This window comes from Tachypleus tridentatus, chromosome 13 (assembly GCF_004210375.1).
Source record: "Tachypleus tridentatus isolate NWPU-2018 chromosome 13, ASM421037v1, whole genome shotgun sequence".
NCBI lineage: Eukaryota > Metazoa > Arthropoda > Merostomata > Xiphosura > Limulidae > Tachypleus > Tachypleus tridentatus.
In genome coordinates, this window is record NC_134837.1 from 102,554,070 (window position 1) to 102,571,574 (window position 17,505).

General features: G+C 32.1%; 1 protein-coding gene across 1 annotated transcript in view; it reads right to left on the reverse strand.

Moving 5' to 3' along the window:
• Positions 1–1,438: 1,438 nt before the first annotated feature.
• LOC143238934 (LIM/homeobox protein Lhx1-like) overlaps positions 1,439–17,505 on the reverse strand; it is a 131,854-nt gene continuing 115,787 nt past the window's right edge. Inside the window, exons 5-6 of the mRNA XM_076479590.1 lie at positions 12,864–13,055; positions 1,439–5,200 (exon numbers count right to left, since the gene is read on the reverse strand). Coding sequence (XP_076335705.1) covers positions 5,007–5,200; positions 12,864–13,055 — 386 coding nt within the window. The 3' untranslated portion in view covers positions 1,439–5,006. The remainder of the gene's footprint in view (positions 5,201–12,863; positions 13,056–17,505) is intronic.

Genomic DNA, 17,505 nt, shown 5'->3' on the forward strand with positions numbered 1-17,505 from the left:
TGTTTTTAAGCACAAAACTAGAGAATGGGCCACCTGTGCTATGCCCACCACGGATGTCAAAACTCAGTTTTTAGAGTTGTAGGCCTGTAAACTTATCACAGAGCTACTGGTAGACATGACTGAAGGAAGGTGATGAAGCAATTGCATTCATACTTGATTGGTTTCTATAATATATATATATATATATTGTCATTTTGGCTTCTATTATTTTGACAGACTTATCCTATGTTGTTTTTTGAAGTTATTGAGAAGATCTGAGCTACAGAAACGATTAGTAAAAAGATGGCATGTAACTATACTTTAAAATAATAAACAATACACAGCTGAAGATTATATTATTTTGTGTTGATCTGAAATGGAGATCTGTGCTCTAAATAAATAATCACACACACTCCCCTCCCCCCAGTGATTCAGCGTTTAAACTGTAGGCCTATAACGCTAAAAATAATATTTCACACCTTTTGTGGGAGCAATGTAAATAGTCCGTTATGTGGCTTGGTGTTTAACTACGGACAAACAAAACTTCTTATACAATGTTTCCTCTGAGTACTTCACATCAAAATAAAACTATCTCCATTTTTAACTCGTATTACATTTTAAATTGTGGTTGAGAAACAGTTGTCATTAATATATACTTAAATAAGAAAAACTGTGTGGTTGAACTGTTTGCATATCAAGGACATTCTTTTACGTTCCATAATACTGTTAAGAAGTTAACATTTAAATAGATTAAGAATAACACTGATGTTTGTGCTTTGTTAAAATCTATACAGAAAACGTGACGGTATCTCTTGAAAGATGTTAGTTACACATAGCTCACAAATACAAATTTAAACTTTTACAAAAAATGATTTCACTTTCTTGTAGCGGATACTAACCTAAAGTGGCAAACCGTATTCATGGCAAGTAATTAAAAAGCTTAATCAAGACGCCGAAGGCGAACTAAAAAAAGACGAAAACTAATAAAACAAGACGTCAAAACCATTTAGTGCTAAAATATTAAAATCCAAATAAATATTTAAACTATGTTCATTGAAGTACCAACTTTATCAAGGTACTTTAATTTGACCTCAAAATGGATATTTAATTGATCACGTAACCCAAAATATTATAGTAAAATTTTCCATCAGGGAAAAGAACAAACAAAATTAACGTAAAGAGCCAAACAATTTAACATAAAACTGTATTAGCTTATGACAGACAGATTAAAGTTTAACGTAATTTACCATACAATTAAACTACTGAATAGAGAACTATGTTATTTTATAGGAAAATACCAAGAAATCTAATAAAAAATTTGAAATATTACAGAAACATTCTCTAATAAAGTGAAAAGACAAAATAGGCTAAACTAAGATTATATTTTGATCATACTCAGAACTATTAAGTCAATAAAGCAAAAGAACTTTATTTAAAACAAATATATATTTGTACGGTATATTTTCTTGAAATAGATGTTTGATTTGAAGAAAGTAACAACACATAAACACGATAAAAGAAAGCTGAACATAGTTTACGTGTGTTAAAAATACACACTACTTTACATAATAATCACACATTATGTGAATCCATACACAAGGAAGTTGGATATAGAAGTTAATTTTAAGTATATAGAAATCCATAATATATATCGAAGCTTCAATATTTTCAAAATTTTTTTATTCATAAGACAGAAAGAGAGTAATTTTCTGAGACACATGTAAACTATATCACGTCACATTTCAGTAAATTCCACGACGTACAGGAAAAGTTACTTTAAACTAATATAAAATTATATGTAGGTGTGGTCTTCAGATATCAATGTGCTTTAATGTGCCTTTCTAAAGGTTTATGTAAATAACATACCAATACAAAACAATAATTTGAAAGATAATTTTATTATATTACTTATCATTAAGTTGAAACCATTAGCTTTAGTAATTTGAATGGAGTATTATACTATCAGAAGCAAATTCCTTATCCACTAGGCTAAACTTCGCCACGTTAGTTGAGATGTCTGATTAGCTGTTATGTGTTGCTGCAAAGAAACACATTTATTTGAAATAGTGCACATAAACTCAACTCTAAACACGATAGAACACAATTTAATTCTGAACCAGTGGTAGTTCCACGAGAAGAGTAAATAGAATTTATATTCGTGTATTCTCAAAAAGTAATACCAAGTTGATTTCTAAAAGTAATGCCAAGTTGATTTCTAAAAAAGATGAAATATGAGAAAGATGCAATAATGTACTTTAGTAAACCAAGAATACGTGTTAAAAATAAAAGTGTATTATAGCAGTAAATTTGTGAACACATGATATTTTATCGCACTTTATCTACACTTATTTTGGGCATATAAACCTCCAGTCAAGAAAATTCATTTTAGTTTTCAATGAAATAAGATAGTAAGCGATGGTAACTGTTCCAATGACATTCTATATGTTGAATGATGAATATGTTTCATCTACTTACGAAATAATTTTTTTAACTTGTAGATAGCTGATGACCCAAAGGTCACACATCACCTACTGTTAGGTTAGTAACTCAACTGTTATAGCTAAATTATTGGCAGTCAATATTACATCTTAGTTCTTAATGATCAAAAGCTCACAAAATAATAGGTCAGCTGTGTTAAGAGATGAATTAGAATAACTACCTAGATGATGACTCAATCCTAACTATTCTTGTTCACCAAAGCCTACAAAATTATGCAATTACGTTAAGAAACGATTTAAGATAACTAGCTAGTTGATGACTCACTCAAAACTTTCATTATTCCATAAAAACTTAAGAAATTATGCAGTTACATTATGGAAATAAGTCAGAATAACTAGCTTGTTGATGACAACTCTACCTATTGAATAAAGTATTGCGAAACAAAATCAAGTTAATAAGTAGATGTTAATAACTAAAGTTTGATAAATGAACGTAAATACTTCTCTATAATTAAAACTTCAACATAAACCTTTCTATTACTTGCTTTCAATGCCAATGGATATAACTGTGCTGAAGTAGCCTCACAACTTTATTAAACTTTTGAAAATTATATATAATTTTGGATCAAAACCCAAACGTTTGCTTTTGACAAAATAAAAAGTACGGAAGTAACGTGTTTTTTGCAATTTAAGTCCTGATTTGGGCTATAGAAAATACATATTTTTAAAATCAGTTGAAGTTAAGCCTAAGCTACTCCTAAAATATATAGTGTATACTAATAAAACGTTAAACTAGTCTTTGTCGCTGTTCATTAATGTGTGGGTGTGTCGCTTTTCTTGAAATTTCAAACATGTTTATCAGCATGTTATACTTCTATAATGTCATTTTAACTGAAAAAAACAAAAGATATAGTGGTAGACAGAAGCTAATAGGTGTTTCGCTACCTTATAACATTTAAAATTTACTAATTATTTTGATTACTCTCATATAGCATTTTTGATAACCTTTATAAACAGCGAGTATTTAGAACTCATTTGTGATCTAATATGTGTAAAGGATTCGTTGATTCTTACAGAATAACTGAAGCCTCTTAGTGTTTGAAAACACTGGCTGTAAACAAAACAAAATACGGTGGGATAAAAATGAAGTAAACAAGGTGAACATGACGAAACTATTCAAAACAAATCACTTTGATATAGAGAATGATATAAAAATTCAAATAAAATATTAACTCACCTTATACGATATTCCTTTACATGTAAAATAAATGAAATAAACAAGATATGAAGATTAACAATGTTACTAACATTATATAGATAATGTTAGTGATGACATGAAGAAAATAAGATGGACTTCATTATATAGATAATGTTACTGATGACATGAAGAAAATAAGATAGACTTCATCTACAAATATAAAGACCGATAAGAAATTGCAATGGTTTTAAATTATCACTAACACTCCACATGTAAGACATTTTAATAGCAGATGTACGCCCACCACTGATCAGATTAAAACCGTATATATTGTTACATCATGTAGAATGTTTATTTCAGTAGTTTGTTCCTCAGTTCACTAGGAAGTTGATGAAAATGTGTTTACATGAAACCCCACGTTTTGTTTCAATTTGTTCATACTACATTTATATCGATATATATATGTACATATATGACATAAAAAATGTCTCTCTTGTTATTCAAGTGACATTAAGTAGATAATAATAAAACTTTTAGTCTTATGAAAAAATGCAGGCTATCAACTCTTATAACATTAAGTAATCCAAACTAAGTCCGCTGATAGTATACTCTTCAGATAAACATAAACAGACCTTTTAGAAGGTACTTTAGTTTTATCGAGAGCAAATGATTGGATGAAACAGCTGTGTTAGAAAAACGAGCGTGCACAAAGATGTGGAACTTCAATAACAGTAATTATCTGAAGTATTCTGAGGTGGAAGTGATTCTAAACAAGGTCCTGCAAGAGAATTCATATATATGTATATGTATATATATATAACATATATTTACTAACAATGGATATTATTATTTACAAAAACAACAAGTAAATTTAAATATTAATTCGAAAGATGAAAATCTCATTTGGTGATATTTCTTATGCGAAGAATTGACGGGGTTCCCAGTTCATTGGATGTATCCACTTTTATTGGGTGTCCGTTAAGCATTGTATATAAACACTTGGATATGGAACTACCAGTGTCTTGAGCACTGTGCGAGGTATTCTGATTATGACGTCAAATCACAATCATAAGATGAGTTTTAAATCGCTGTGACTTTTTGTAGAGAAAAGTGTGAAACTAGGTTACACTGTTTTGTAAATTAACTTCGTACATATATAAAACATTTGTGTTTCCTTTCCTTTCTTTTTCTTGTTTAAAATAGAAAACTCCTAACGTGAAGGACCACTATTAGGTTAATTGATGACATAAAGGCATTTCTTCACAACTTTTTTCATGTAAAGCGGGATGAACCGAGTACATTCTTTTTTATTATTATTATTCAGAACAAACCGAAATATTACTTTTATTAAATTAGACAAGCCAAGCAAAGTCTGCTTGACGAAAATTACGTCACCAGACGGGAGTTTCATTTAGCGATTGATGAGAGAGACTCTGGTGAAAGAGGTCAGCTGCCGAGGACCTGGGTGGGCCATAAGCATCGGGCACAGGCGGAAGGTTCAGTACAGAATCGGGACTGGAACGTTGAGACAAGAGCTCGCTATGGTGTTGAAGGTATGGGGCATCTGCTGCATGATTTAGTTGGCCTAAAAATATATATATAATAATACAAATTTATTTCATGTATCAAAGGAAAAAAGGTGGGATTTACTTAGTCTTCAATATCATACATACTTATTAACCAATAATATGAGAAGAGAAATAGAGTCAGAAATTAGCTCTTCGATTCTTTAGGCTCTTTGATTTAAATACAGTGTATTGAAATGAAACTAACACTAAGACTCTGGTCTCTTCTGTATACGAATATACGATTAAGTGCTAAGAATTTAATAATAACGTGATTTTTTTGAATTATTAAAAATAAAAGATTTCAAAGATATCGATGAAACACTGTTGCTTGACATCTTCACATACTTGTGCGTAGACATAGCTTCATGTTTCTTCTATCCATTATAATAACTTCAAATTAACTCTTTGAGAAACACAAGGAAATAAAATTATTCGTTTGATATTATCATGATAGTGGAATATAGTTCTATTGTATTAATGATACTAGAGAAAAAACACACAAATTAACATTATTGAAGCATTTAAGTCATTATCAAATTAGGTATCATTTTATAAACAAAAATAAACAATGTCTTTCTTGTAACAGTATTACGATACAGGAAGCTCTCCTGCTGTGCATTTCTTAATATTGCGCCTCTTAACGGTAAATTAAATGCTTTAAGCTTGAAAATACTAATTTAATCAAATGAATGTTCATCTGTAACTTATATTCTTTTTTTTTTTTTTAAATGGACAAGGTAATTAATATCAGATAATTTATTTATTTTATGATTTTGACGAAACCTCTGGTATCAGCTCTTGCATAATAAACTACGAAGGATTTTAAATTTATATTTATCAATGTAAATAAATCTTATGAAATTAAGACAAACAATATGTGTTTATTTCTGATAGCCTGGAGGAAATATATTAACGAGGTAGTATTTAGTACAACAGCTAGTCAATAGTTACAGTTACTTTAACTCCTTTATTTGTTAACGTTTTTTGTAACAGCATAAATATAAACCAACAAAAAAACTGAACGTTAACAAAGACAGCTTTCTTCTGACTTAAAGCCAAGTTATATCAAATTTATTCTTGCATCAAGGAGTTCGACGCCAAATCAAGAAAGATCTATTCAAAATAAACCTCGCAATTTAGCTGAGGTTTTCATTATGTGGGAATAGTTCGTTGTAAATCTTTCATTAAAATTTTGGTTTAATAATGACTAACATTTTTAAGTCAATTTTTACAACGGGGAATAAAAAACCAAAGACATAAATTAAGTTTGATCATTACGCTTCAACTAATCAGAGTAACTAGAGCCAAAATGATTTTAGGCAACATTATCGAATATTAAAGTCTCGACTATAACTCCAAATAAAACACGAGACAAATGTAAGTGAAATATCTTATTTTATATTCAGATTTTTATTATCATACTTAATGTTATTTTATAAAGATGGAAGTTAAATATAACTGATAACAAGAAGATTGCAGAATTTAGGAAAACGTAAATAAAAGAGTAAGTTGCAAAATGAGGTGATAAGGACAAGGTGTAAATCATTATAGAGTTACAAATAAATATGTAGCAAACACTGGTAGTAATAAGAATAAAATAAAAGTGATTAAACTTGATCAGAAATTAAACTTAAGAAGAATTTAGATTAATAAAACCCATTGACAAGTAAGAACGTCCTGACCAACTGACATTGAACTATGAAGTTTGGCCACAAGAAGACTTCGCTTGACAAAGATGTGAGCTGTGTTGAAGTAACTGGTTCGTTTGCATCGTTCTGTAGCTTTTAATTTTCATCTTCTTCAATGTGTTGTATGGCATGGCTAGATGGTTAGGGAACTCAAGTCACAATCTGCAAGTCGTGAGTTCGAATCATAATCTCACCAAACTTGTTCGCCCTTTCAGCCTTGGGGGCGTTATAACGTAAAGGCCAATCACATTATTAGTTGATAAAAGAGTAGCCCATTAATTCGCGGTGGGCGGTGATAACTAGTCGCCTTTCCTCTAGTCTTACACTATTAAATTAGGGTCCTGGTTTGGTTTGTTTGGAATTTCGCGCAAAGCTACACGAGGGCTATCTGCGCTAGCCGTCCCAAATGTAGCAGTGTAAGACTAGAAGGAAGGCAGCCAGTCATCATCACCCACTGCCAACTCTTGGGCTACTCTTTTACCAACGAACAGTGGGATTGACCGTACATTATAACAGTCCCACGGCTGATGACTAGATGCATTCCATTTAGGCTTCTACTGTTAAATTAGGGACGGCTAGCACAGGTAGTCCTTGTCTGGCTTTGCTCGAAATTCCAAAGAAATCATACCTTCAATGTTCTGGTCTAGTTAGCACTCTTAGACTTGGTTGTGACATATTACTTTAGATGATGTGTTAAATATTTTTAATGATTATTGAAGCTCTTACTTTGACAATGGAGCTGTTGAATGGTGAGATGTGGTTCAGTGCATTCTACCGTAATGCACACTTACATACATCAACAATAGTAGTTTATATTTCTTCTAGTTACTCTTGAAGGTATTCAAGAATGCTTGCAGTAGATGAAAAATTATATATTAGATAAACAATGTTTCAAACCATCACAAAGTTTGGACAACATTTGATAAAATGATGTCCTGTAGCTGTATATAATGTTGTAACATATAATAGGTTATCTCCAACCCAGTCATTCTTTCAAAAACTTACACACTGCATAGTTTGCAGCACTCATTCAACAAAATGTGGCAAAATACACATTTTCACGAAGCCTAGTATTCTTCACAATTCAATAAATAACTAATTGTTAAAATTCTTTCCTTCATCTTTTTAATTTCTTCAGGCGATCCAATGTTGAAATATGTATTGCTTAACTATTTGATTAACTATGGACTATGAATAAACACTGGCAAAAAGATAATCTTTGACCCACGTGGCAAAATAAACATTAATAATTAGTATATGCTTATTACTGTTTCTTATTTACGAGAAAAGTCATGCGATTATCATTGTCATTCTCTGCACTGAAGAGCAAAAGTATATTATAACTTTTCTTGGATCAGGCGGCTTTTCTTCTTGGAAACACATAGAATACAATGTTTAAACTATCTCTTGATATCTGTACAGGAATACAGTTAGTAAACCTGTCTCCAAGGGCTAGTTATTTTTCTTAACGCTCTCATGAAATGAATGAAGTTTGAAAGACTTCCTGTTTCATAGCACTCAAAACCACTAGATGAATCACAATATGTGTTCCACAATAGACCATAAAAAAGACAGAACAAGTTATTTCTTTTAAACTTTTAGTTTTGATACAATTGCCAGAGATTGCAAATTTTGTGCTACGTTTCTGAGCTAACAGCTTGTGTTCTGGTCTGCTTTAAAGCCCATGTAAAATTAATTTTCTTGAACGGCTCTCCTTATAACTTTTTGTTTGCAGTTCTCACTACGAAATTATTTATAGAACATTATGGTATCTCTTTACAGTAATATTATGTAATGAGTGATGACACTCTACAGACCAACAGTCCGTTTACATTTCTGTGTTGCCATCCTAGTCATCGTTGCGTAGTGAACGGGTACTCTTGCAAAGCTGTCATGCGTTTTCACTTATCTATCATGTAACGTTCATCGGCCATATTCGGGATATATATATATATATATAAACATATAATTTACTCTAATTATGAATTCTCATCCATACAAATACTGTAACTACAGTGATCAGCATATAACTAACATACCCGAATCCACACGCATTTCCCAGGATTCAATTTCAAATCTGCTTTCCTTGTGTATTGGAATACTATTCTAAGCATCTCAGCAGCAGTTTGGAACGTTTAACCATATATTAACATGCCACCAAGACGTAAAAGACATCTTTCTCATTGTAATTCTTTTAACATGAGTCCGATCATCCAGTAGCTAACACATTAAACACAATGAATGACATGGTGCAAAATTCATAAAAACCTTCTCAAGTGTTAGAATGAGCCTTAAGTCTACTTTTCACTGTCAATTTCAACTTGCTAACAGGCAGATAAAGAGCTAAAATGATGGATCAGAAAATCCTTCTGAAACACCATACGCTTATTTGGGCAAGAAAGTGGAAATGTACACATATTAATGGAGCACACCATTTAAAATCACAAAAAAAGTGTTATTTTCGTTCTCCTTGACATTCAATGCAGTTGTTGAAAATAGTGTGTTAAAAGTACAACGTCGGAATACATAATTTACTTAAAAGTAGCGTTTTCAAACTATCCTTCATCAAATTAAAAGAACTGTACAGAGCTAAAATTAGGTCGTACAACAAAATACGTTCAGCTTCGAAGTTCGTTTCCGAATCACCTTTCATTAGGCTAGGAGAACTATATAGAACTAAAATAAGAATGTATAACAAATATGTTGAACTGTGATGTAAATCTCAATCATATAAACTTGTTTTTATAACGATGTTTCTTTCTGAAGTGTTATTTTATGTTTATTTTGAACCACTCAAGCAAAGTCAGGAAAAATTATATCCAATTTTTAGATGGCAATCATGATGCCTTCTCTCAGCACCTAATTCATCTTAACATTAGCTCTTTTACATACATATTTTGCAACAGTCTTCTTAGACTGTCTAGAAAATGTGTGTTTGGATACAGATGCAGTGTAGCTGAAGCAACTTTGGCTTTAAAGTTAGTTTTAACTATTCTTTCTTTATACATCAGGAATAGAATTATTTTCACTGCAAATTGTAAAACCATTTACCCGTAGCTACAAATCATCTACAAGATATATATTTTCCTTAAAGATCTTGCATTCCAAGAAAAATATAGCTAGGTGTTTGGATAGAAAAGATAATATTTCATGTATAAGTTTGTATGTTTACTTTTCTGTTGTTAAGCCTTTAGACTTATCACTGAGCCATTGGTATAGGGTAGGAGGGGTATTTCATGTATGGCTTCCATCACTATCTTAACAGTAATTTGCGAATAAGATTATGTTTGAAGTTTAATTTAAAACATTACATCTGCATTCAAAGGAACTTATATATAACTTTATAAGCGACTTGGCAACATTTGACACGTTTTCTGAAATGTTGCATATACTCTGTTTTATAGGCTATTCGCAGATAGCTCATGCAGTACGTTCAAACTTAATATAACCACGCTCAAACCAAGATTTACTTCAATTTCATTTGTTCTCTGTAACACAGCATCAACAACAAAACAGATTCAAGCTTATACTTATATCTTATTTTATATTGTCAGAATGGAGTCAGAACTTCAGGAGTTGAGTTATGGTTTTGCTGAAAGTGCTTGAAACACTGTAAAATGAGGTAAAGAATTATACATTGCACTGTCAACCTCCTAGTCTGCGTTCAAGCCACCCAATGCTGATATATTTTTCCATGCTATCAGCCATACCAAAGAAGTTGACAGCTATCATTGCTTACATCCAATATTCTTGCTATCATATGCTATCATATGCTTATGCAGAACGATGACTGGCACCTCTTATTCTGTAAAGGAATTAGATGCAGATGCTGCAATGTCCATGAAAACTACGCTAATAGCAAATACTTTAATCAATATCGAAGTGCTAACCATAGCAATCTACTTGCACATATGTGACACAACATGTGCGATACACTGTTGATAGTTTTTCTTAGTGGAAAGACAAAACTTACCGAATTCGGCAGTTTCTGTGGCTGAACTGTTTTAGGTTTATTTCCACTTTTCCTAGGAGCGAGAAACTCTTGTAATGGTGCAATTGGAACTACAATAAACTTTACGTGAAGTCACCGCTCCAAATCTTGTTACAATTGATACGTCTTACATGCAAATCTGAATGTTTCTGATGCAAACGTGTTTATTAGAGAGGCTAATTTAGGAGATATTAAAGGATATTCTCGTGGTATGCAGCAGCCATGTTTGGAAAAGTTCGAATGTGTAAATATAGCACATCGTCTTCTTAGACTGCCAGATTTTCAACAGGTTAATGATAGCCAAATTTAAATTAAGCCTGATGTATAGCTTGATTTTCATTTACATCAAACCTATATATGAGCTATTTAATAATATCTTAGTTATACAAATGAGAATTTTTAGTTTGTCTGTTACACTTATAGCAAGGAATCCTAACATACCAGGACGTGATGAATCATTTGGTTTGACATTCAAACATTTCATTCCGCCACCTGTTAGAATCTTCACAGAGGTTGATCAAGATCCATTTTTTCTGCTTTCTTCTTTGACCATAAGTTGATGTATTTTCTCTTAGCATTCCAAGCTAGACTTGGTAAATCCAACAATCAGACATCAATTTCCTAGCTAGATAGATCACAGATAAACTAATGTCAATATGTATTTTAAAGCTAATAATTCACCTCAGCATCTAGTCGAATGTAAGATGTGTGCCAAAATTTATTAGGATAGCATGTAGCCAGAGCATATGCATACCTTTGTACCTCATAACATCTTCAAACACGATAATGAATCTATAACCACATAATTCATCTAGTTCTGGTTCACTTGCTGGAGCGTAGGATTGCACTTAACAACCAACTCAGAATCCATAGTCATCACAGATACTTTTTCTTCAACCTAGCAATAGCATATGATCCTTCTACCTTGCTGAAGGTCCTCCCAATGAAAGTATCCAAATTTCAGATTTTCCTGGTAGTTATATTATGCAAATAAGAAGAGGATTAAAAGAATCAACAAGTTAGCCTGAAGATAAAGGTTTATCAGGTTAAATGAAGCGACAAACACAAAGTATAAAATGAGAAAAAAAGATGTAGCACCACCTGACAACAGTGTTTAAAAAATAAGATAAAATAAAACCGAGTTGAAGAGAAACTGAACTTAAATTATTTAAGTTCACTGACTAATCGAATAATAATGGCTAGCTGGCACTGAAACAACGAATCTGACCAAGAGACAACACTGCTCATTCATAATAACAGTTCGAGTTAGAAAAAACAACTGTCATAAAATTTACAAAGAATTGACCAGCTGAACTACAGACCAATCAGCTCAGGCGAGCTAATCATTATATTTCTTCTCCTCTCACCTATGCACATGTGAGGCTACATCAAGTAAGTGGGGAGAACACAAATACTCTTGCTCTAGTAAGCTTTTATCATATCTAGAACAGATATTCATGTTCCCACGTTGGAAACAGGAACTGGTAAATTTGATATCATATATTTTGTACACATATATCAGTATTATTTATTTTGGGAAGGTACAGCTGTGTCAAAAATATATCTGGCATATTTATATATATGTGTTTAATAGACAATTTTATTTCAGTTGGATTATGTAACTTAGTAAAAGTGGATATTTATTAATTTATAAGACAGAATAAAAAATGTGGCCTGAGCAGTTAATAATATGTTAAGAATCGTATTAATCGAGCTTGATTATAAAGAAACTAAAGTATCTATAAGAAGAAGAAATATAGGCGTTAAAATTTTATTCGATAAAGTAAATAGAGAAACCACCCAATAGTGTCAGTGAATTGCTTTGGATAATACTTATTCTACAGCTAGGACGTTAGGAAAAAGTAGGAATGTTTATTGCAACTATAATTAAAGCAATATTAGTAATAGAGCTCGTGTTACATTGCCGTTTGAGTTTTCTTTTCCTGTTGTTTTGATACAATCTGTCACGTTCCACATATATTCCTTTATTACAAAATGTACCTTGCATCATTGGACCTCCAGGAGGTATCGCATGCTCCATAGTTCTGGAGGATGGAGGAGGGCTGGGCACTGAGGCGTTCCCCATCGGTCCCGGCGGGAAATCTAGGGACTCTAGAGGCGGTTGTTGACTGGGTAAGAAGGTGTAGAATCCTGGCTGAGCTCCGTATGGAAAGTCAACAGGACTCCCCGAGTCTAAAGATGACAAAATTATGCGGATTAGCTTCCAGACGGCACAATAATACTACTTTACTGAAGAAATATTACAACAGAATTAACACTTTTTATACCCAAGATTCTGAGCACAGCATTCATAAGTTGTTACATCTTTCTGAGAAATTTACGTCATAACAATATTAGATATAAAGCAACTCTTTATGAAACACTTCACAGGAGAAAGAACATTTTAGGGCAAATCAAAGTTTTATGGCCTATAGGAAAAAAAAAAAAATTGTTAAGGCAAGACTAGAGATTTTGAGCACTGAGTAAACTTGTATTTCACACTTTTTTTTTCAATACCCGTCGTGGGCAGAGCATAGATAGCCCATTGAGTAGCTTTGTGCTCAATTCAAAACAACAACACTCTTTTTCAATAAATTGGCTGTAGCGTTATTATAAATCAACAACTATTTTATTTTGAAGGCCAATGAGAAATAGCCAGAATTTACAATTATATATATATTATCTTCTTTCTCAAGTCATTGAAAACTTTATAATGGTCCTTACACAGTTGATAACTATAACCTCGTGAAAGGAAACGCGATAAATTCTTTTAAATAATAAAAAGACGTATCAACGTAAAACAAATAAAGCAAGGAGATATTTTTGTTATACACAGAGAAAGAAATTAATATAATTGTTTTAAGCGGAAAAAGGGAAGAACAGAATAAATTATTTCCTTAATAAAATAAACAAATGAAAGTGATGTTTACAGAAATATGACACATTTCCACTCAAGTAAATATGCATCACAAACAGATATACATTTTTTTCTAAAGAAAAAGTTAATATTAAGTCTATATTCATGATAATTTTATCAATGTTTTACTCGAGCTATGTTAAAAGTTAATAATGGAGCAGACAGTTTATTTGTCCATCTTTTAGTACCAGTCATTTTGTCTGAACATCCCAATAAGCAAATAAGAAGAAAAATTATTTTTTATATAAACAAAGAATGTGCTTTTCTTATAGCAAAGCCTCATCGGGCTATCTGCTGTGTCCACCAAGGGAAATCGAACCCCTGATTTTAGATTTATAAATCCGGAGATTTATCGCTGACCCAGCGGGGGACATATAAACAAAGGGAAAGATAAAAATATAATTACTGTAGAGAAATATATAAACAAATTAATTATAATAATGAAAGTAGATTAACATAACTGTAATAAACAGATAAGTAGAGAAATTAATGTATTTTACAAACATAAAAAAGACAAACCTATGATTACTGTAAAGAAATATAATAGTTATAATTAGAAAGGGAGAGTAACATAACTGTAATAAACAGATAAGGAGAAAAAATAAATTATTTTCTTATAAACAAAGAGAAAGATAAGCCAATAACTATTGTGGTAAGTAAAGAGGTGTAATTTCTATAATTATTAAAGGACTGTAAGGTTACTGTTGGAGGCAGATAAGGAAACAAATGAGAGTAAACGGAAGTGTGATGCATAAGAAAACAGAGACGATAAAAGATAAGTATGTTATCTTATGATAATGAAAAAGCCACTTAAAGTAAAAAATGTATTATAAAGACGGCTGGTATAGGTATTAAAACTTTAATTAAAATAAAATACAGAAAAACATTTCGACCGTCTTCGGTCATCTTCAGATTAACAAACAACTTAACATTCATACTGACTGTCTTTAGAATATGCATGTTATCTGTTATAAGAAATAAAACATCGAACTAGAGAGAAGACGAGAAATATGAATAAACTAACACCAGTTTAATGTCATTTTGCATGGTACTTCCTCCACGTTTGATATCAAACTAACATTTAACTCTTGGAGCCAGGTATAAATTTTATTTCACTTCTTATACTTGTACAATGTAAAACATACATTTAGGGTAACAGTAAGTAAGTAAAACGAAACGGCATGATTATAGAACCTTTCTAAAGCGACTTTACATTTCAGTTGAACCATTTCAGTAAAATTATGTTATCAACTAATCTCTCCTACTCTGGTGCTGTGCAACAGTTTTACGACGGAGTGTGGCCAATATTATAAATGTTCCATTGTCATGAATTTAACCCTAAGCTATCATGTGGCTCTTGACTGCTTTATCAAAGGAATATACAAGTTACCGCCTAGTGAGCTGCACGTGTCCTGTATTATACGGTTTAAATCAAAATCGTTTTGAAAATTAAACGGATACAGCTTATTAAGGTTGCCCGATTCTCAGCTCTCCCACACTTATGCTTATACCTTATGTCTCAGTCATGAGTAGTGTCGTGATAAAGTGCATGTAAGGACTTATTTGAAAGGTCGTTCTTTTAGTTTATAAAATAATGCTGCTATAATCTCCCAACAAATCTGTCATAAACTCAACTGGTTACCGAAGACATACGTGGATTTCATATTGCTTTACCGACGAATCACGAAGAGCTAGCCATAGGTACTAAAATATTTAATTACAAATTAACAAGCAAGATACACATGAACATCTTTAACGTGACGTTCTACGTACATGTGGCAGATGTAATACATATTCAATATAAACTTATTTGAAAAGGGCTCATATAAAAATTACATAAAGACCAGTGAGGGTGGAGGGTGTCTAAGCCTGCGCTGCGACATGTCACAACGGGATAGGGGGGTTTCATGAAAAGTGTAATTATTATAAATGAGAATAAAAGCATTTGAGATCTATAAAAAAACTGTATTGAAATTTAGCATACTTTGATTTGAACTCAAAACACCTTTAATAACTCGATCATTTGCAAACATAGTACGTGTGTCATATTTTAGAATAACTTGTTTAATAAGATTCTGTATATATGCATAGATCTTTAATAGACCAACAAAATCAAATACTAGTGCTGTCTGTAGGAAGGGAAAGATTTTTTTAACATTATGAGAGTATGCTTTGCCAATATATTGGTACACCTAAAAACTAAATATCTAGATTGACTTTTATCTATCGAGGCCTGGCATGGTCAAGCGTGTTAGGACGTTCGACTCGTAATCCGAGGGTCGCGTGTTCGAATCCCCGTCGCACCAAACATGCTCGCCCTTTCAGCCGTGGGTGCGTTATAATGTGACGATCAATCCCACTATTCGTTGGTAAAAGAGAAGCCCAAGAGTCGGCGGTGGGTGGTGATGACTAGTTGCCTTCCCTCTAGTCTTACACTACTAAATTATGAACGGCTATTCTAGCGCAGATAGCCCTCGAGTATTTTTGCGCGAAATTCAAAAACAAACAGACTTTTTTCATAAAGAGCACGAGTGACATTAGATAAAACTGCATACATTATGCACAACAAGTTATATGCTGTGGTTACGGTAAAAATAAAAACAATGTTAGTGAATAAACCAATAGCAGTAAGCATACGTTTACTTTATCATTTAAAACTATAGACACTAAAGATTATTTGGTAATGTTAGTTTTATTCCTATATTAAACAAACTTCATTACATAATTGATTGCATAATTAATTCCTGTATTATTTACATAGTTTATTATAGAACCCGTATAATTAGTTTTAACTTACTTATAGATATTAAATGATTGGGTTTACGCATAGAGTTTTGTAATGGTTTATAGATTTTATAACCTGTGTTACAATATTATGCATGTGGTTGGGTATCAGAATGGTAAATAAAATTTCATTATGTAATTGTTGAATGTTGTTTGTTGTAAAGGCCAAAGTACATAATTCATTATCCGTGCTCCATACACAACAGGTATAGAAACCTAATGGTCCAGGGACTTACCATTGAACCACTGCAAACCATTGAGGAATAATCCAAAATTATGAGTTGTAATAGCTACAAAGTACTTAGCCGAAGAGGAAAAGTAGTTGAACCCGTTTGTGCTGCTTCACCATTATTACTATAATTTACAGTTAATGTAATTGTACTTTCTCACAGCTTCTCTTTTACTGTTATGCTGATTAAATGTATTGCAGACAATCATATATAAAGATGTTTAAAAGAGAAATAAATAGGCATCTTACTGAATAGCAAATGTCTTTGTCAGTATCTGAGTGAAGGTAAATGGACGGGAACATGTGGAGACATATCTGTTTGTAATAGAAGAAATTAATATTACCATTAAACTCCTTAACAAAAATCTAATGCTATGTGTGCACCTATATGAGTGGTTACCTTCAATCATTACATTTTTATATTCAGCTGATAATGAGGTGTTTTGAGAAGAACAAAAGTCCATGTATCAGCACAGCACTTCCATGCAGCTTACGAAGCTATATTAGATTTAACACATTCACATCTATAGATTGGGTTAACCATAAAATCTAATTGTTTGTTTGATTTCACGCTGTATGGTTAACCTGCCATTTGCAGCGTGTACTTCAAGTCGGAAAGAGTGGAACTCATGTCGTGTCAACAAGTTTTTGAAACACCATTTTCTAGTTAGACTACATGTCACTTGCACGTGGTCTACGCTTCACGAAAGGCG